Source organism: Haliotis rubra, unplaced genomic scaffold (assembly GCF_003918875.1).
Source record: "Haliotis rubra isolate DU_JTF1 unplaced genomic scaffold, ASM391887v1 Scf264, whole genome shotgun sequence".
NCBI lineage: Eukaryota > Metazoa > Mollusca > Gastropoda > Lepetellida > Haliotidae > Haliotis > Haliotis rubra.
The window spans coordinates 436065-459418 of NW_025766714.1; the positions used below are offsets into that span (position 1 = coordinate 436065).

Genomic DNA, 23354 nt, shown 5'->3' on the forward strand with positions numbered 1-23354 from the left:
GAAATATTGCAATATATATTGTTTGAAAACAGTAGTGCGATTTACCGATAATGCTGTGCAATCCTAATAGTGTATAGAACGTCGGCCTGGAGAGGTATGTCAATGGTTAGATCCCCAGGCCAAGTCATACCAAACGATGTCTTTGTAGTTTGATATTAAATGTTTTACTCGGCTATATGACAGCTGTGGATAGTCAAGCCTTGACAACACAATCCAGTAATTGACAATTCACAAGTCCCGCTACAAGTGCTGACAAACCAGGGAAGGTATCAGCCAAACTTTAGGGTTCAATACTAAAAGATGATTTCAATAACAACAAGATTTGAGGTTAAAGATTCACATTTTATTCACAAAATATACATCAATGCTCTGAACATGGTGTGTTGGTGTGAGATGACTACTGTAAGACATAACTGCTACAGGGCTACGATGGAGTTGCAGCAACCACTTTCACCGACTCCATCAACAAGCAAAATTATTCTACACTAGACCATACAAACTGTACTTCCTCCTACTACTCTCACTACTGTCTCATCTGGAAATTTATAAGAAAAATTATTTTACAAAATTCGATAAAAATTGAACATTTCATAAAAAAGATAACTTTAAGGATCAGTCTCTAAATTTCTAAAAGACCAATTTAAAAGATGAAATATTGGCTGTTTGCAATGGCTTGTGGAGTTTGATATGTTTGAACAGTTTTACAACACTCAACATTGATGAAGGATGACACTGTTACCATGGCCACATGTCAAAATGACACTGTTGCCATGGCTACGTAGTCAGGTATGACATGAAACATCTGTTGCTATCAGCAACATTTTGACAATGACTGACAATCACCAATGCAACAAGACAAGTAGTCACTACAACTTAGAAAGAATCTGTCCATCCTGCTCCTATGTTCTTGATCAATCGTTACCATGGTAACTATGGCAATAATGTCGCAACAGTCCCCACTTGTCTAATGCTGGAGTCAAACAAAAATTCAATGTAAGCTCAGGTGATTACTACCACTTTGTAAGGTATTATAATCTAGAGAAAAAAACACTAAAATACAAAATTTAGGATAACAGAGACATATGTTTAGTACTACCTGTATCATGTGACATGATCCACTGGGTGGTACGACTATCTCCAAATTGTTATTTGATGCTCCACACTCAGATACAAGGCCCACCATGGACGTTCCTTGTCCAGATGTATTTACTTCCTACTTGATGTCCGAGGAGCAGGTAGTTTAATTTTACACCGCTGTCAGCAGTATTCCAGCAATGTCACAGCAGGGGACACCAGAAATGTGCTTCATGCAGGAACTCTAATCCAGACTTTTCCATGATCCATCAAGATCATCAGGAATGTGGGGTGTCTGGGCTATCAGGTTTCAATGTATCAAGTGGTGGTCCCAAAATGATACTATGATATTAGATTTCATCATATTAAATTTAATACTGACTAAATGAAGAACACCTTAATGAAATCTGGAGGCTTTGCTGCATCTCATATAGTGATCCCATTAACTTACAGCAGGGCCCCTCCAGCACAGACAGACCATCATACTTCCCTGACTGAGCTGACAGGTGCTTGTGACGGTGATACAGATCTGGATATTTTAACATTTCCACGGTATATTGTGTCTTCTATAACGAACAAACAAACGTGTACACTGAGTACAAGACGGCTGACTTGGTGCATGAGGTGAGACAGCTGCATTATGTTGAAAGGATGATCCTTAGTGGGCTGCGGTCCACACTGGGTGGGTGGGGATCTTCCCAGGCCATGTGTGAATCATGGTGGACGACGATACATTCCTATCTAGATAACGTCCAGAGCAAGAGATGATGGTGATACTGCTTCCATAGGTAATTAACAAACTAAACAATCAATTGAAATTTTCTTATATTCATAGTCAGGCATCACACTTTTACAAATGATTCAATCATATTTCCTGTCTGTATATTTTAATAATTGTCAAAAAATTATGTGTAAGATGTTGCTATATGTGGACTGATTTTGGGGAACAAGCACATACCACCAGTCTGATTTCTCTCAATTAAGAACCATTTAGTCATAACACAGTCAGTCTCAAAATATTCAATCTCAAAACTGAAATCTGACCAAATTTGAAGACATCATTTTCCAAAAAGTATTAATTCCGTATAAAGCATGTATTGACAAGCCAGCTGCTACAACCTGGTATTTGAGGGGAGATAACTAGTGTGGGCATGGTACAGAGACATAATGAGGTAGATGACAAGTCATGGTGGTATTACAAGGGTGTATCTGCAGGCACATATAAACTTATGGAAATACAGGAATCACTGACAACCAGTTTATGGAGATATGAGAAGCGGATCTATATAGTGAAGCGCAAGGTGGCACACTGGATTGAGACCTCCTTCAATACCTCCTTGGTTTGTATACACCATGTTCCTGCAGCAAGCATGAACACAAGGCACCTGTGTGGTACACTTGTACATTTTTAACGAATGAATTTTGACATGGTTCCTACCAAGGCTCAGACCAATGAGCATTCAGATTACATCTACATTGCTACACAGTGCTTCAATTTCAGGCAAAAAGTTTGCACAACATTCATGCATGTGTCTCATTTGACTTCTCATACATGGACCTGTTTTATTTCCTGACTAGAACACAGTGAGTTTCTTACTTCACAACAAAGCATCCTTATTTGTGTGGAGGAACACGGTGTGCACAGACCCAGGAAGTGCTGGCCATCAACTACCACCTTCAACACAGACACTGCACTGTCACAACCTATACAGTATGGGATTCAGTTTGCTGAGATTCTGCAGTGTTCTTGGGAAAGGACATTGTGTCATTGCTGACAGTGATGACAGCTGGGATACAAAAAGTTTTCACAATGTACAGTGGTTGAGATTGTCAGTCTACGAAAAGGTCTTGTTTTCTACTTGGGAACAGAAATACTACACCGTCTGATGTGTTATAATGATACAAACTTGGACCACTAACAATACCATTAGCAATTAAAATACCAGTGATTTTGTGACACCATGTGTATGGAATGCATTATATTGGTGATATCTGAAGAAGCATGGCACACTCAATGAACAAAACCTAGAGCCAACGTTCAGATTTATTGTGATTTATAGGCCAGCATTGGGAGCGTCCAGTCTCCATTGTTGTCAGTTGAGTATTCAGTGTACTCCTTGCATGGACTGAGCACAATGCCAGAGACGTAACACTATTATGATTAGCTTGTGAGGGGGGCATACAGAAGACGTAATCAGATAAGAAATAGTCTCTGATGGAAGAAAGAGCTTATATGTTTGTAATAATCATGCCCAGAGCCATGACCATTACGTCACTGTCTTAGCAAGAACAATTTCATGCAGAGACAACTTGTACATGTTTTTGTCATCAATCCATCAGACACTATCACTAACTGTGGTTCATCCATATGATCTCAGGTTTAGTTAACCTTGCACTTCAAGATGTAGACTGAATTTGTTGGATGTCATGGACTTGCTGCTAATCATATGATGGGCAGCTTGCTTAAATTGTCTGCTACTACTGAATAACTCAGGAAGTCCACAGGTTCTCATTCCATAGCAGTAGATCTTGCCATGTGTCAGTCAGAGCCCATCAGCTACTGGTGAATCAACTCAGGAAGTCCACATGTTCTTGTTCCATGCCAGTAGATCTTGCCACGTGTAAGGCAGAGAACATTCCCACATAACTGGTAGAGTCTATCATGACATGCGTGGACAGGGTAGGTCGGAACCTAACCCTCCCTCTTCTACAGGTTCACTTCAATGGGGTCAATCAGGAGGTTCAAACTTCCTGGGAAGCTGACCAGCAGCAGTGTCTTTCTAGTAATGTCCAGTGTCTTTCTAGTAATGTCCAGTGTCTGGCTTCTGTGCTGAACACAGATCCAGGTTTGTCACTCAGACAGCTGGTATACAAGTCCATGGTGATGGCCGGAAAATCCAGCCTTGACATGCAATACCATTGGTCATTAGACATGCAATACCATTGGTCATTAGACATGCAATACCATTGGTCATTAGACATGCAAGAGTAGTTGTCACAAGATATACTGGAGTGGCTATGAGTCTTATGGACATGGCGACATGTAAATCAGCCACACATAGTGAAGAGCGGTCAATCACTGATGTTCCACAAGAAGTGTTCAATCACTGATGTTCCACAAGAAGTGTTCAATCACTGATGTTCCACAAGAAGTGTTCAATCACTGATGTTCCACAAGAAGTGTTCAATCACTGATGTTACTTGCAGTGTGTCAAGTCAAACATGTTCTTCGAAGAATGTTCAGTCAGTGATGTGCCTCGAGGGAGTTCAGTCACAGACATTCCACAAGGAGCGTGATGTTCCTTGATAAGAGTTCTGTAACTCAAGGAACATTCAATCAAAGACATTAATGAAGATTTGTTCAACCACTGATGTTCCACAAGAAGAGTTCTATCAAAGAAATTCTTCAAGACGAGTTCAGTCACAGACATTCCTCAAGGAGCGTGATGTTACTCTAGGAGATTTCAGTCACAGATGTTCCTGGAGGACTGTTCAATCATTGATGTTACTGAGGAAACAATCAGTCGCCAATGCAGAAGCATTTATGAGAATGTTTTCAAAATGTCAGGCAGTGGGACAAGTATGCTGCAAGATGAAGCACTGTGATGACATGACGTGTTACCTGTGACGACACAAAGTGTTACCTGTGACAAGATGAAGCATTAACTGTGACGATAAACAGCAACACATGAATGTAAGCGTACCTCAGCTAAGCAGGTTTCACGCCTCTACTGTGTAATTCAAACCAAATAATGAACATACTGCGGACATTCTAAACAGGTACTGTACCTCAGATCTAGAATGTTCTTGCTCAAATATAAGAACGGTTACCAGTAAATGATAGACTTAACACAAACACTAGCTGTTTTGTCTTTCAAAACAAGTGCAAGGTTAGAATTGCAAAGGATATTTTATCTATTGAAAAGTATTTATTTTTTGTCATATTATATAATGGAAAAAAATGCACACAACACTGAAAAAAACTTGATGAAGAATTATAGAGTGGTACAAAGTTTGCTGGTAATAGGATTGTGTTGATGAGAAGAACTCATTCTCTTTAGCTAGTTTGAGAGGAAGCTCATTTGAGAAAGCCAATTTGTATAAAGCTACATATGTTCACAAAATGGAAGGCTAATTATATCACTTTTTGTAATAACAACAAACAGACATCTTGAAGTTCTAGTCTTGCACCTGTCATATTTATTCCTATAGCAAAGACTGATTGAATAAATAATATACAATCAATGGGATGCTATGTTTCTGAGGCAAACAATACAAATTTCTGGCAATGGGTTTAAACAGTTAACCTTAATGCCCATATTATAGTGTCATCTCCCTCAATTTAGTTTCCATCCTGACATCATCATCATGTGACCTTGACATTTTATGGACCCTTGTCATTTGACCTTGACCCTCTGTAACCTAACATTGTTGTGACCTTGGCCTCATCACTATTAACCCTGATCGTGTCTCAAAATGACTTAGCCTTTGCTTACTGGCAACACGACCTTGTCCTCTAATGACCTGACCTTGTCACAAAATGATCCCACCTCGTCATTGATCTGGCTCCCTTCCACAAATCTATCATAGCCAAGTTGTAACACCTATAATAACTCCTGTAATGAAACCAATAATACACATGATGCCAAGATTGCTTTGAGGAAGGAAGCCAGGGAGATCTTATCATTGAGAAAACAGTTTCCTGGTGACTACCCATACCAGCAAAACAAGGGAACTATCCTAGTGACTACACAAGATGATATCAAGACAAGGAAGTACACCGAGAACTTTCCCCAAGAAGATTTGTGACAGTGCGTCGGTACATAGAGTTACATGCCCTTGTTTAGTGCTCTTTCTGGTTGTGCAGCTCCTTGCTGGTAGAGTTGGTGCGTCGGATGGAGACATTCTTACAGCCCACCAGGTGATAGAACAGGTAGGTGATGAGTGCAAACATGGCCCGGCAGCCCAGTAGGATAGATGCATTGCGAGACAGACTCCCCGTCCACAGCAGATGAAGGCCTGTAACTGTACACACAACACGTTAGTCATAACACTTGCATATAGACGCATACATGGCCTCCAGAAGGGTGCAGTTCTTACTGGATATATACAGGTGGCTATACTGGATATGTACATGACTTCCAATGGGGTTTACAAATGAGTGTGTATATGTGAGACCCTACAGAGTGTACAGATCATACAGGGTGTGTACAGGAGGCCCTACAGGGTGTACACATGAGGTCAAACAGGATTATACAGGAGGTTTTTATTGGAAAGTATAAATGGGTGTACACATGAGGTCCTATAGGGTGTTTACAGGGACCCCTATGTAGTTGTATTAATGAGTGTGTACACATGAGGTCATAAGGCCTTACAGGATGTACTCATGAAACCCTACAGAGTGTATGCATAAGGTCCTTCAGAGTGTACATGAGGCATTACAGGGTGTATCATACAAGGTTCATGCAAAATATGTTACAAGGTATATATATATATATATACCCTACATAGTGTATAAAGGATGCCCTTGAGGCTGTACAAACAGTGTCGGTATCCTACACATCAAACTAGCAGACATTTCATCACAGCAAAATATGAGAGATAACCCAAGTCTTGGTATGCCATATCTGAGATAACCCAGGTCTTGGTATGCCATATCTGAGATAACCCATATCTTGGTATGTCATATCTGAGATAACCCATATCTTGGTATGTCATATCTGAGATAACCCAGGTCTTGGTATGCCATATCTGAGATAACCCAGGTCTCGGTATACCATATCTGAGATAACCCAGGTCTTGGTATGCCATATCTGAAATAACCCAGGTCTAGGTATGCCATATCTGAGAAAACCCATGTCTTGGTATACCATATCTGAGATAACCCAGGTCTTGGTATGTGATATCTGAAATAACCCATATCTTGGTATGCCATATCTGAGATAACCCAGGCCTTGGTATGCCATATCTGAGATAACCCAGGTCTTGGTATGCCATATCTGAAATAACCCAGGTCTTGGTATGCCATATCTGAAATAACCCAGGTCTAGGTATGCCATATCTGAAATAACCCAGGTCTTGGTATGCCATATCTGAGATAACCCAGGTCTTGGTATGCCATATCTGAAATTACCCAGGTCTTGGTATGCCATATCTAAAATAGCCCATGTCTTGGTATGTCATATCTGAAATAACCCAGGTCTTGGTATGCCATATCTGAGATAATGTGAGATACCCTACTGGTTAATTGTTACATAACTGATTGTCTACACAGTATGATGTGATAGGACATGGATGGATGGGAGGTGCATGTCATCTTCAGGAACACATTCTGGTAGGGGATACCGATCAGAGGTCTCTTTTCAGAGCTGTGCAATGGTAATAGGTACTCCATGTAGTCATTTCAACATATTAATGTGATGTTATACTTAATGTAAACATTCCCAATCTAAAGGAAAATATATCTTTTCACTTGAAACCTTCAACTTCGTTGTATCAAACTGGTCAAGAATACTCAAAAAAATCATTTTTGTAGTTCCTCCAAAACTATTTTACCTAGCCTACTGTATTTGAAGTGGGGGTGTCCTACATGTACAGATGCACTCTCTTTCAAACACACACACATGTTGACACACAAACACTCTTCCGTTGATAAGAGCACTGTCTGCTGTTAACACATATTTTTTACAAGACTACAGTCTACAATCTGGTGTAAAAAACTACAAACAGAAAGACAATCTACAACCTCATCAACAAAACAGGGCAGTGAACGGCTACTTGTGGACACACAAAACCATGCAGGAAGCACACAATGGAGCACAGAGGAAAGTGAGTTATCTCCCCTTAACTGGAAGGTCCCAAACTTGGAGGCCAAAGGACATTCATGATACTGGCAATATCACAGCCCTCATACCATAGCGGTTATAGCTACTACATGCTACTGGTGAGGGGAGATTCCCCATATCGGCTACATTGTATATGCCATATAGAGGCAGGTATGAGAAGACTGTGACAGATGCCTGCTCTACTCTTCTAGTCCTTATCACCATGAAGCAGTGAGTGAGTGAGTGAGTGATGGTGACATAATACTGTAGCAGGTGATATCACAACTGATGTAGCTGTGCCTCTGTGAGTGATCAGATAACACCATGAGCTATCTAATGCTCCACAATTTGTTGTGCAGAGTTATGCCCCCTTAGACATGGCAGACTCCATTGTTTATGGGTTTGAATCTCCAATTCACCCTGTTTGTGATGGCGTGGTGTGTTAGCACCTTACCTACGATTTGGTTCCAGTGAGACGTGTCAAACCCACATGACATCCGGTTGGTCTCATATAATAAGCTTACACACAATGACATACAGATGATACTGTCCCCTGCTAACTCACTCACTCACTCACTGCGGTCAGCAGATCCTCATGTCTTGCATGGACCCAAAGGTGATGGGAAGAGTTCTAACCCATTTCTGTTGCGCGTCTTTTAATATTACCTAGTACTGAAACTGAATTATATAGTAATAGTCACACTATTTCCAGGAGGTTCTCTTTTAATATTACCTAGTACTGAAACTGAATGTTATAGTAATAGTCACAGTATTTCCAGGAGGTTCTCAGACTATCTGTACTGCAACCCAGATAGCATTCAGACGTTGGCCCAACGTTGGCAATGGTTTTGCCAACATTGCCAACATTGGGCCAACGTCCGAATGCTATCTGGGAAAGAGCTGAGCAGAAGCAGCTTCATTCCAGCATGAGACGAATATACAAAATCAGAAACCAAAATACTAGAATATAGTGAGAAACAGAAATAAGCTATCAAACTTCATCCACATAAATAAGGCGTATCTCTACCATTTTGAAACGATGTGATGGAAATGTGAACAACTCATCATGCATACAATTATGTTAGTAACCACGGTAACAGTTAAGTCCCTAGAATGGATCTAGTCCATAAATCCCACCTTCACAAAAAAACTATTTGTCATGGAATGTTCCAACAGCTAAAAAAATGGTAAAACTTGGTGAACTATTTACAAAAAACAAATACAGTTAACTTGTACTGTTATAAAGATGCAAGATCACACTTTCAAGTTTGTTAAATTCTTCAGCAGAATTCTGTAAGATGTAAAATATATGTGAATAACCCTTGCAAATACATTAGTGTGCATAGAAAAGTGAAATCCAATCATTGTTATAAGCTTGAAGTTGACATCAGAATGGATAGAAAATTAATCAGTCTCTCAGGTTGAGTTCCAGGAATGTGCCCCAAGTGTACATGATGACTTAAAGTGAGTGAGTGAGTTGGGTTTTACGCAGCTTTTAGCAATATTTCAGCAATATCACAGAGGGGAACACCAGAAATAGGCTTCACACATTGTACCCATGTGGGGAATCGAACCCGGGTCTTCGGCGTGACGAGTGAACGCTTTAACCACTAGACTACCCCGCCGCCCCGATGACTTTAAGACAGAGAAGGGAATCACTACACAGGACACGGCAGGACATTGATGTGAACACACAAGTGTGTATTGACCATTCCGTTCCCTCATCACTGAATGACAACAGGCTTGTTTCAGACTAAAATATTTTCCATTTGTGAAAAGAAATAGTTTTAAAAGAGTCTTTTTTTTTAAAAACATCTTCTATCAAAATATGGCCACACAAATGTAGAACATATACATGTGTGTAAAACGTAAGTCTGATCTTGCACCTTTAAGATTTTCTATGTAGTATAGATCCAGCCTAACCACATGCTATATACAGCTCGCTGGTGCTTAATGTGCATAATGCTGTTAACTGGTGATGTGAGATAAACTCATTTAACACCCCATGCCAGTGAACAAGAAGTGCACAGCGGAAGTCTGCAACAGAATAAATATATTGGTGAATACAGAGTTTAGGAACTGTGATGACAAGACATATCCATTACCATGGTTACATTAACCTGCAGTCACCAGGACCGAGATATATGTGTTGTCATGGTGACAGAGGAACTGCCCTGTCACCTCTTAAAGACTGATTAGTTGACTGGTTACAGCAGATCAATAACGTCACCAGTAAATAGATATGTTTGTGGTCACAATTTGAAGCGTCTCAGACAAAGCCAGACATTTTCAGTGTCTTAGTAGATCAGCGCCATCACCAACCCAAAGTGTTGTGGAACCAACCAAAGCATACTTCGAATGAACACATGCAGGGTCGAACAAAAGATCATTCAGGGTCCAAGCTGTGAAAGGGGAGATAATCTGAGAGATTGGTGTGACTTACAAACACGATTCCGTCAACGATAATAGCGGGCATCCTTTGACCTCCAGTGGTCCCTACCCATCATCCAGTAGAAATATGAGCTGAGAATTATCAATACAATTCTACAGCAGAACATCGCTATCGGAATGTAGGGCTGACTTTCACGAGCAGGAAAGGAACACGCTGAAACTGGAATGACACAAGGACGTACAGACTGACGGACATACAGAAATGACTGTCATGTCGAGACGCACAGGCAACAAGTCATAAACACTAAATGATAGGGTAGTTATTTAGTCACTACACCAGTTATCTCCCTTCTCTTTAGTGTCACCATAATTCCTGTTAAAAACTTACCTTACACTGGTCTACAGCAGTACCAACTTGACTTAACTCAGACTGGAGTGGTATTCAAAAGCCAACCTACCATTAATTGTGCAACTAAAATGAGAGACAACTTTTGAAAAATGTCGACATCAGGAGATTGGTGCTGTCAGGTAAACAGATCAGTGTCATGATTCAGTGTCATGATGTGTCAGTATGTTTAACAAAATAGTTGATGTTACTTGGGCTATGATGGAGATCCATGTTCACTGGCCAATCTAAACAAGTAAAAATTCCTGTTGACTGGCCACTGGCCTATGTAATAAAGTAATGTGAATTGTGAAAAATATTTCTTGGTGAAAAGCGAAATATTTCATTGGGCCACACTTACATCTTGTTATATAAGAGAAATCATGGTTGAAAAGTGAAAAAGAATAAATAGACACATATACATCAGCAGTAAAGTTGTTTCGTCTTCAAAATGCTTTCTAACACCAGCTGAGCCTGTTTCTTTGCAAGCTATTTTATGCAGTTTTAAGCTATTGTACATTGTTGTAAGCTATTTTAAGCTACTGTAAGCTATTTTCAGCTGTTGTAAGCTAGTTCAAGCTGTCTTAAACTATTTTATATTGTAAAGTGTTCAGCAGAAGAAAATGAATATTGTTCTTCAGATTTTTTTTCTTTTGCTTTTCCTTTTTGCGTCCTGTAAATCTGTAAATCAACCTAAACTTCATCTTATTTGATAGCTATGATCACACAGCTACTTCTATATGTTGATATTAGGAAGGAGTGAGTGAGTGAGTTAATGTTGCATTAAGCCACATCAGCAATATGGCAGCTATTCGAGGCTGATTTCAGGAAGGCAAAACGTCCATGTACGTGTTATGGAAAACAATGATCTGTTTAACTGCAGGTTTTGGAGTGCCCAAGAACTGTGCAACGGACAAAAGGCTGAACAAGTGCTGTGAAAGGGAGATAACTGTGAATTAGATTAAGATCATAAGGCCTTTTATTTTCCATAACCTGATATCTGGTTCACAAAACTGACCAACATAAGAGAGACCAAACTTGGAAAATAATAGACATGTTGTAAAAGTGTAAGTGATGTCATTTATTTGAAGGAGGAACATGTCACTTAAAACGGACGATCCCTCTAACAACTTGACAGTCATTGATGAAAACCCTCATCAACAAACACGAATTGTATCCTTGACATTCAGTCCAAATACTTGCGTGTGTGTACAAAGACGACATAATCTGATTAATACTAAGTCACTGACGTTCCTCCTCTAAACAATTTTTGTCTGTTATACTAATCATTTGATATGCTAAACTAAAAATTCACACTACATCAAATTTAGACCTAAAATCTTAAAGTGTTGATCACTGGATTATCTGGTCCAGACTTTATCATTTACAAACCGCTGCCATATAGCTGGAATATTGCTGAATGCGGTATTAAACAACAACCCAACCAACCAATCTAAAAGCAAAATATAGAAAATAAAAGGCCTAATGAAGCTCAATGTACTGACCTCAGGAGCTATGAACGGTATCACCACACCTGTATGTGGTACCAGGGTACCGCGTCCTACCATACTAGATACCTCCAACTACCAATGGGCATTTCAAGGACAGGACGTCACATTCATTCCTAACCTACGGTGTGGCTAATCTGATGACACACAGGACATTAAGATACAAGTCGTCTGTGACTGAAAGCGCCTACATTCAGGGAACCATGCAGGGTCGGGGACTGACACAGGGGATGGAGGGAGGAAAGGTGTGGGGGTGGGTGGGGGTGTCGCTTTTACCCATCATGGTTTCACATGGAACTCACGTAAAACTCACATTGAGCTCCTGTGCAACTATCTCAACAGCTCAATTAAAAAGAATCAGAGAATATATATTTCGAGAATCTAAAATATCACAACCAGACTATGTGTCTAAGAAATTACAGTGTCCTGCTCATAAATTTGCCTCTCAATGTTAGAAATCATGGCCCACTGCACAACAAGGCAAATAAAGCAGAGGAAAGTTTTCATTATGTGCAACTGAAGATTCAATGTAAACATGCATTCCAAAATATAATTCACAAAATTATTGATGAAAGTACCATATTGAACAATCTTCTCAACTGTCTACCATAAGGATGCTTTCTGTTAGTTGCGATGAGTGACAGGCAAGCGACACAGCGAGACTTACCGAGGGTTTGTAGAGAGAAGTAGATAACACTGGACAGCAGAGAGCCTCTGATGACATCTCGGTCCTGAGACTGGAGGGTGTTCCAGTGCAAGCAGGACAGACCTGGACACAACAACTCTCCATGAATGTGTGAGATGGCTCATTATGTTCACCACAGTGAGTGAGTGAGTGAGTGAGTGAGTTGGGATTTACGCCGCTTTTAGCAATATTCAAGCAATAGCACAGCGGGGGGCACCAGAAATGGGCTTCACACATTGTACCCATGTGGGGAATCAAACCCTGGCCTTCAGCGTGACAAGCGAACGCTTTAACCACAAGGCTACCCCACCGCTCCTGTTCACTATAGAGCTATGCTACCTGTTGATTGGATGTCTAAAGCAACTCTGCTATATGTTCTCCATTTACCACTAATGATTTCATTTACCATTAACGATTCCATTTACCATTAATGATTCCATTTACCATTAATGATTCCATTTACCACTAATGATTCCATTTACCATTAATGATTCCATTTACCATTAATGATTCCATTTACCACTAATGATTCCATTTACCATTAATGATTACATTTACCATTAATGATTCCATTTACCACTAATGATTCCATTTACCATTAATGATTCCATTTACCATTAATGATTCCATTTACCACTAATGATTACATTTACCATTAATGATTCCATTTACCACTAATGATTCCATTTACCACTAATGATTACATCTACCATTAATGATTACATTTACCATTAATGATTCCATTTACCACTAATGATTCCATTTACCACTAATGATTACATTTACCATTAATGATTACATTTACCATTAATAAATCGTCAACTGTCAATGTAGTCTGTCTCCTACACCCTACAGAATAAATTAAAAAAGAAGCTGAACTCAAGTCTTGAATGATTGGGCAAATCTAGATTACATATAAACTTAAGTATTTTTTTCTGGGCTCCTTTTTAATCACATTTTTTTATTATTTTAGGTACCGGTATATATTTGAAGGTAAGTCTGAGACTAAGTGTCAGTCCACTATCAATAAACTGCAGTTGTCAATGGCAACATACTACTAAACAAAGTTAAAGAATGCCCAGTCTTGTTCATATGACTGAAGTTGTTTCATCGTGGCCATTGGTGTTCTGTAATTTCTCTTGGGAAGTTCTCATCATTGTCAACAAAATATTTCCGAGTTTGGTGAGATGGGAGCCAAGGAGTATGTGAGTCAGTTTAATGCCACCTGGAACCATGTATTGTTATATAGCAGACTGTCTGGTAGATATGTGTCTAAAGCGACAAGCAACTGGTCATGGATTAATGACTTCAGGAAAACCCTAGATGACTCGGGTCCTACAAGCCCAGACATCATCTTGGATGCGGACATGCATCTACAGTGATTCAACCTCATCTCGGCATATGCTCACTGGGTAAATTGATGGATTTCCTCTTTCACAAGTCTGTTTTTCTGTTGTTCTTTAAATTTTTAGGCATTCTGTGTTTGAATAGGTCGTGCAACCAATACTGGTTGCTAGGGGCAACATGTTGGAAGGGACAGTAAGGCAGAATGCCTTGCTTGATAGCTGTCATCATACCCTCATTACACGGAACAATTTCTTGTTCATAATATTGATCAGCAGATTGTCTAGTACTGGCTTGATTATTTACAGGCTGTTCTCACAGGAATATTGCTGAGCCCGGTGTTAAAAAACAAACATGCATTATGCATTAAAAAGGGAGATAACTGCCATCGGCTGCAGTGGTATCCTTCAAGTGATGCCTTCTAACAACTGTTGCATGTTTGATGTTTGACTTGAAAGTGTCTCATTTGTCTTGTGTCACGGCATTCATCATAAACATCTAAAATTTTCAGCAACAAAAAGCATGATCCATTTTAGCAGAAAAATGAAAACAAATTATCAGCTTTGGTAAGTGTTACCATGACAAAACTGGCAAAATTACATTGTTCCTGCAAGGCTGTGTGACAGTCACCTTGGAACTAAGACTACATCAGTGAAGTGCCAAAGCAGTATAATTCTATTATTTGTCATTACAGTCACCGGGCAGCTTCTGCCCGTCTCATCATCTCCCCATTAGATCTGGACATCTTCTTCATTACCGATCTTGTCAAAAATACACCAGCAAACTAACATGCCCCAAGTCACCAATGAGAAGCAAAGTTTGGTTTAACTTAACTATCACACATGATATCATTTCTTCCACACTAGATGTGCTCAAAATTACTTTACATATTACAGCTAAATAGATTGAGAACTGATACACATCCATTACTGGAAGACACAGTGTGACAGCAATATGGATTGCCTTGGCTGTGTCTGTTTCAGACTCCCGCCATAAGACACAGGCATTAGGAGGATGAGTTGGAAACGAAACGACTTATCTTCTTGTGTTATTGAAGAACTTTGCAACTCCCAGACAGTCATTTAGGAGCAGTCATTTATTACTAGACTGTCAGTTGTAAAGGTCTGGTCATATATTATAAAACAGTCAGTTGTAAAGGTCTAGTCATATATTATAAAACAGTCAGTTGTAAAGGTCTGGTCATATATTATAAAACAGTCAGTTGTAAAGGTCTGGTCATATATTATAAAACAGTCAGTTGTAAAGGTCTGGTCATATATTATAAAACAGTCAGTTGTAAAGGTCTGGTCATATATTATAAAACAGTGGTCATATATTATAAAACAGTCAGTTGTAAAGGTCTGGTCATATATTATAAAACAGTCAGTTGTAAAGGTCTGGTCATATATTATAAAACAGTCAGTTGTAAAGGTCTGGTCATATATTATAAAACAGTCATAGGCCAGTCCATTATATGTAAAGGTTGACCAGTTCTCGTGCAATGGGAGCTGCAAGGCCAGCTCAGAATACTTGCAGGCTTCCAGTCAAGGCAATAGATACTGTGGACTTACTGAGCAATGCAGCGCCGTAGAGGCGGACTGGAAGTGTCAGGTATTTGCCCTCCTCTGTCTCGAAGGAGATGTCAAACAGATGAGCAGGAAACACCAAGGCCTGAAACAGTCAACGGAAATATCAACAGCAACACCATACAGCACTGACTTACAGCAACATCAACGCCAGCAACATACAGCAACAACATACAGCACTGACTTACAGCAACATAATATCATCCAGCAACATACAGCAACAACACACTGCACTGACTTACAGCAACACCAACACAATATCATTCAGCAACATACAGCAACAACATACCGCATTGACTTACAGCAACACCAACTCAATATCATCCAGCAACATACAGCAACAACATACCGCACTGACTTACAGCAACACCAACACAATATCATTCAGCAACATACAGCAACAACATACCGCACTGACTTACAGCAACACCAACACAATATCATCCAGCAACATACAGCAACAACATACCGCACTGACTTACAGCAACAGCAACACAATATCATCCAGCAACATACAGCAAACCAAACATACCCAGCTGACTTACAGCAACACCAACACAATATCATTCAGCAACATACAGCAACAACATACCGCACTGACTTACAGCAACACCAACTCAATATCATCCAGCAACATACAGCAACACCATACCGCACTGACTTACAGCAACATTAACACAATATCATTCAGCAACATACAGCAACACCATACCGCACTGACTTACAGCAACACCAACACAATATCATTCAGCAACATACAGCAACACCATACCGCATTGACTTACAGCAACACCAACACAATATCATCCAGCAACACCATACCCAATGACTTACAGCAACATTAACACAATATCATCCAGCAGCAACAGACAGTTACTATCAGGTCTTGGACCAGTTCCTCAAGTACCCAAACTGGTTAAAAACTTCCACTTCCCACATTCAGAATAAATTACCCCAACCCATTTCGTCACATTACTTGTCACATATAACTGATACTCCAAAAACAGAACCAAAATAAAGGAAAAAAATGACAGTTTATATTCATTCTTCAATCCCATAACTGAGAATGACAAAAGATTTTGTATAACATTGTCAACGATTGGTGCATTTACGCAGGGGTGTGTTGCTCTCCATTTGGAATGGTGTCAGCGCAAATACAAGCGTAATCCGAAATATACAAGTTACATCTACATGAGGTTGTGCAGGCATTAGAGTGACTTTTGACCAAACTATTGTATTGTATAGGCACTGTTCCAAATGGTCAACATAATCAAATGTGTTTTTATTGGCAGGTTTTCTGAAGCTAGCTCAATGAGAAAAACAAATATTCTGATATTGGGTTGCTGCTAAATATGATCTACTGGACAAAGAGGAACACAAGAAAACAATGAAATTACAGCAAGAGATGACAGTTGAAGGTTCACCACATCAACAAGAGCAGTCATCCAGACGCAGCAGTACACACAGTGTTTGTTAGACCACTTACCCAGAGGGCGATGATGGTGAACATGGCAGCCAGTAGACACTGCCATACTCGCAGACCTTGGGGCAGGCGGATATACAGCTGGTCACTGTGACCCAGGATCTGACTTAACTGAAACACAGGGAAACTGAACTGAGCATTTGTTAGCAAACATCAGAGGTTAATACACACTACTGCCCTGGATAATATATCTCATGATCATCATTTGAACATTTTATGTGCACTTAAATTTTTGTATGAATGTTTTTATTTGAAAATTTGCCCGAAGTGGTCAGTAAGGAGGACAGGGTCTGTGGCAACGATGAAGTGAAAGTACACACTGGTTTGCGATTTTTTTATTTAAAAACTACCTAAGGCTTTGAAGGTTTGGGTATTATTTAGTGGGAGAGTGTTTGTTGTGTTTCAATTGACTGTTAGTGTTCAGTGAAGTCAGGAGCACCATTCTGTCTTGCTTGCAGTGTAGTAAGACATGTTCGGGAGCTTCTATTTGGTTGCAGTGACTGCATTTTCCCATTTGGTGTTTTTTATCTCATATAGGTAGGAATTTAAGTTTGTTGGACCTGTTTGAAATTTAGTTATCACCCTGTTTTTAGGTGGTTATTTTGCTACTTTTGGAACATTTTGTTGTTTTGAATGGCTTTTGATTTGCAATGTTTAACTTCTTGGAGTCGTGGGGCCACATTGGCAGCTGGGTCGGCATGGTAATTGCCAAACACACCAACATGGGCATGGATTTATATGAACTACTTTTTTCCCAAAGTGTGTAGATCCTGAGTGCTTTTTAGTATTTGGTTCAATAGTTTGGGTTGGTTGATAACGGTGTTAGTACCTACACCGAAACGTCACACTCATTACAATAAAGAAGTTTTCCTTCATCTATACAACTTCTACAATGCCTCTCAAAGAAATCTCTGATACCTGAATGCTAAGAGCCTCTGATGACTGAATGGTAAGAGCCTCTGATGACTGAATGGTAAGAGCCTCTGATCACTGAATGCTAAGAGCCTCTGATCACTGAATGCTAAGAGCCTCTGATGACTGAATGGTAAGAGCCTCTGATCACTGAATGCTAAGAGCCTCTGATCACTGAATGGTAAGAGCCTCTGATCACTGAATGGTAAGAGACTCTGATACCTGAATGCTAGAGACTCTAATGACTGAATGCTAGAGACTCTAATGACTGAATGCTAAGAGCCTCTGATGACTGAATGGTAAGAGCCTCTGATACCTGAATGCTAAGAGCCTCTAATGACTGAATGCTAGAGACTCTCAGGTGATATGACTCTGTTTCTCATGATATGAATCCAGTTCACAAGAAGTCTGTGTGTAAGAGTGACTGAGTCGGGTTCCATGTCGCTCTGAGCGGTATTCCACTGTTGTCATACAATGTGAACTCAGTGAAGAAGGACACCCCAAGTGATGCATGTCTCATATGTTAACACTTAGCGATGGCAGCAGTGAACACAGGTATAGAGCTGACAAACCTAGAAACATAATCGAGACAAACATGGACTTGAAACCCAATGATCATAGGCTTCTGGTATGCCCAAGGGATGAAGGAAATTGTGGTGCCTAAAGGACTTCCAAACTTGTGCCTCTTTGCTGTATTGAAACATGGATGCTACACTGTGAATGTCCCGTAGTTTGAAAAATCATGCTGGTATTCTTAGAGATTACCACACGAGCAAGTGTGTCATACAACTTATACGAAACGAGTGTGAAATCTTGTATAAATACATAAATTTGCACAAGTTTCGTATAAATTGTATGACACACTTGCTCGAGTGTAATAATTTCTATATTATCCATTTTCTTTGTGTATATTTGTGCAGTAACACACGGTAAGAAAGTGTGACAGCCCTGTTCATTGACATCACATTCAATTGTTTCATGACATCATGACGATGAAGGACAGAAACAATGGTAGCTAGGCAAAAGTGATATATATAACACTGGGTATGTTTCACCATATGGGTAATAAATGTCCATATTCAACACATCTTACACTATTAGCTGCACTGACTGCAGAGAATCCATATCCACTGACCGAGCCTTAATGTGGAGTGTGATGCAGTGCATGTGAAGGCAATACATGTAGAATGAGGACAATTTTATGGATATACGTTGTCAAGCAAGTCGACATTAGAATTTATGTCGCCTATACAGAATAAAGAACTTTTATCCATAAAATTGTCCTCATTCTTCGTATCCTCAACCAAAGAAGACAATACATGCAGTCCACATGATGTGGAACATCCCCAACACAGACACTGAAGCTGTACACATTAGTAAATCAATTTCAAACAATTAGCTGTCCTCCACTGCTCAGATGTTGATCATATATTTGATTGTCCCACAGAAATTGTCTTTAGAAGCAAGAGTAATACAAAACCCAAACCAGGAATTAGTTGTCAGAAGCTTCATTCCCCAACACGGAGGCAGAACATGGGGAATACAGAAGGTAACTACAACAGGGACATTGATAGACAATAGAACAGACAGGAGGTATTACACAGTAACTGGAATGTACAAGACATGGGCCCTGAGTGGGCATATACAAGACGAGAGCATGATGTTGACAATAATAACCAATTTGACCAGTGACAGAATTAATGAGATATTGTTGCCAGGCATGCAACACCCTCTTCAAATGGTGGTTAGAGAGCTCAAACATCAGAAGTGACACATGTTGGCAGACATCCGGCCGGGAATCATCTTGGACAATACATCACTGCCTGAAACATGGTACCTTCCATTATGTCTCAACTAGCTACTTCCACAGCACAGAACACAGAGGTCTTCAAGTAAAGTGATCACCAAGTGCTGCTCATATGACAAATGAGATAAAGTCAAGACGTCTTTCCTGGCTGCACAACGCAATCCATCTCAATGCACACAGTACAGCAGGGACATACAGCTTCTCTACTGTTGTATAAAAACAAACAATGTGAAACACTGGGAATATACAGATACCTTCAGAAGGTATCCAGTGACACCTAGTCTAAAGAAACATGGGTATTGCTATCACTCCAGTGAAGCTATTTGTTCATGATCAATGTTTTGGCAATGATCGATCTGTCTTTGTTATATGATTTTGAATCTGTGGTTTTCTTCAGTTTGACAGTTCAATCTTCAGCCAGGCTTGCATTGTCACATTTGACTGACGAGGACAATGCAGTGGCATTTCTTACAGAGGCCTAATGATTTTACAACATGGCATAACATTTCAGAAATATTCAGCATGTTTATTTCAAAAACATTCAGCAACTGTTTGTTCACCAGCATTGTACAAACACTGCCCCCAGGTTTTTTCAGACAATGTTGACTGATGGTCAATGGGGACAATTATTTTGCCAACGTTGGACTGCTTGTTACGACAGCATTGATAACCAAGGTTGGTGCCATGTCTGTTAGTTGGGAAGTTGCTCATCATTCCTGACTCTCTTGAAAATGTCAGACCCATCTCCGTGATTCCCCTCATCAGTGCAGCACCAGTCTTAGCAGGAATCTAGCGTGTATTTCCCAGGACAATTGTCCAAGTGGAATGTGACATTTCCACAGGAAGGACCATATTCAATGTCATGTGATTTCTGTGTGTTCAAGGTGATGCAAGTATGGAGGTCGCACTTCACATTTCCGGGGTAACCTAAGTGCTACAGCTGTGAGTGTATTTAGATAGAAGTAATGTTGATTGTGGGAGTGAAAGTGATGAGATTGAAACCAAATGTGTCAAAGATTGATGGTACTTGTAACTGGTCAAGTCTTTATAGACATTTACATGTTGGAGGAACAGTGGCACATCAAGTTCTTACAGACAACAACTTTTCCATGCTCTGGCATTACAAACAATACTAAACATATAAAATTACATTTGTGTAACCTGTCAGTGTAACTCTATTACATGCCCCTGGTAACAATGTGCAGACAAACTATAGAAGATTATGTGTAAAGAAGTCATTTGGAATCAGATTAATGTTGATAATAACAATTGGTTTCTTAATCACCTAGCAGGTGCTTGCACTATGAGTCTATGACAAAATTATAAGCAAGCCATTGCACATATATACACACAATCCTGAAAGTCTAGTGGAATGATGAACGGAACAGGTGAGTTTTGAGGAGAGACTTGAAAATGTCTTCGGATTTAGTTTTTCTCAGGGAGTTCTATAACTGGGGACTGCAAACTGAGAAAGCACGATCAGACATCGCAGAAGTAGACAGAATCAGGTTAAGTACGTAGAGTTCCACTGGAGGATCGAAGAGCACGTTCTGGAGAATACAGGTTGATCTGTTACTGCTATTGACCATGAGTATCAGTCAAGCTGAACTGTAGGCACTAGTGGTGTATTTCATTGTTCAGAAGTGAAGTTAAAGTTGTGCCTAAATCCACAGGTTGTGGGTTTGAATCCAGATTCACCTTGCTTATGATTCATGGTTTGTCAGCACCAACATTGTCATCATGGGTTTGATCAATGCAATGCAAGTTCAGATTCTGTATCACTTTGGGCTTGCCTCCCGTATTCGTGTAGTCATATAAGGGAAATACATTTCAAAATGGAAGAACTCCACTCACGCAGTTGCCAAAATAATATTATCCAAGATTATTTCAGACTGCTTGATATTACAAGCTACAGAAATCACTGAGGACTCAGGCCTGCTAACATTAATCACAGCCCCCAAACCCAATACAAGCATCCAATAACTCATCCGCTCAACAGCTATCTCACGACATATGTCACTACACAGTGGTGAAGGAAGTCCATGTGGACCCAACATACAGGCATGGCAAACAAAACATTCCTGAAATACTCTGCTAATACAGGTTACAGTGCCGGTTTGCTGCAGACTGATTTATTAAGTACTGTCTGAGATGTGGGGAGAGAGGTTAGCCAGCCTGGAGAATGAATCACTGAAGGGGATGCACTTCTGAGTGAGTGAGTGAGTGACAGAATGAGTGAGTGAGTGAGTGACAGAGTGGGTGAGCATTAGCATTCCTGAGGTTTGCACTTTGTTTCATAATACAACATCTAGTGAGTGTGACTTGGAAAAATATAAGCTATTCAAGTTTACAAAACACTTTTGCCATGCATTGAGCTTGACATATTACTTTCAACTAATCATATGCATCAACAATGAAGCCTCTGCTATAAGAGAGTCTGGCTACTACAATATCTTATGATTCAAATACTGCAAAGGGCTAATAAGGCCAGACCAATTTTATTTCTTGTTTTACGGATTTTTGTCATCAGACAACCTAAAGGCAGGAGGAAAAAAAATATATATATACATCACCAGTGAAAGTAATATTCCTTTTAAATACTAAAAGTAGTTTACTTTTGGCAATTTATGAATTGTATATAGGTCAACAAACAACCTAAATATTGTTTTTTTGTAAGTTTACATTTTTGGCCGAGAAAAACACTAGGATTTTATTTTTTGAGTGGGGAAAATTAATTTATATTTTTTTCTTATTCTTGAAAAAATACAACCGGTGGATACGTAAAACAAGAAATAAAATTGGTCTGGCCTAACACAGAAACTACTGACCTTTGACCTGTGAACATCGCCATCATCTGTTTCGCCAACACCGAGGAGTTTGCGGGTTTTTAATCGACTGTGGAGGTCCCCACTACTGTGTTTCCTGAAACACGGAGAAAACAAGGTGAACACAAGTCAGTTAGTGAGTCAGTTGAGTTTTATGTCATTTTACTATATTCTGGAACATTACACTTTGTGCCTTGTACATTGTTGCCGGGAATCAAAACCAGATCTTTAGCATATGGAGCTGATGCACTAGTAGGCTAGCCCACTGCTGTCTTCAACAGCAACAACATCATCATCATCATCATCATCATCATCATCATCATCATGAAATATCTGACATATCAATGTTACAACAAGTGTTTGCCACTGAAATGGCAATGTCCCCCGCAGATAAAGAATGGAATATCTATATTTACTACTTTTTTATTTTTGGTCACATACAAGATGCCTGAAATGACTGGTGTCTGCATAATTACCCAATGTAGGCTGTCAACATAATTGAACTCATTGGGTGCAATGTTTTATGAGAT

At 39.7% G+C, this 23354-nt stretch overlaps 1 protein-coding gene across 9 annotated transcripts in view; it reads right to left on the reverse strand.

Moving 5' to 3' along the window:
- Positions 1-328: 328 nt before the first annotated feature.
- Positions 329-23354, reverse strand: part of LOC124280289 (tumor protein p53-inducible protein 11-like) — a 468499-nt gene continuing 445473 nt past the window's right edge. For 8 of the 9 annotated variants that reach the window (XM_046716186.1, XM_046716187.1, XM_046716183.1 and 5 more), the window contains 5 exons: positions 22828-22921; positions 17284-17391; positions 15783-15882; positions 12850-12951; positions 329-6099 (listed from right to left, as the gene is read on the reverse strand). In XM_046716186.1, the coding sequence (XP_046572142.1) occupies positions 5918-6099; positions 12850-12951; positions 15783-15882; positions 17284-17391; positions 22828-22921 (586 nt within the window). In that variant the 3' untranslated portion in view covers positions 329-5917. Of the gene's footprint in view, positions 6100-10341; positions 10510-12849; positions 12952-15782; positions 15883-17283; positions 17392-22827; positions 22922-23354 lie in introns of all 9 variants that reach the window. The other variant, XM_046716185.1, reaches the window with a different exon arrangement.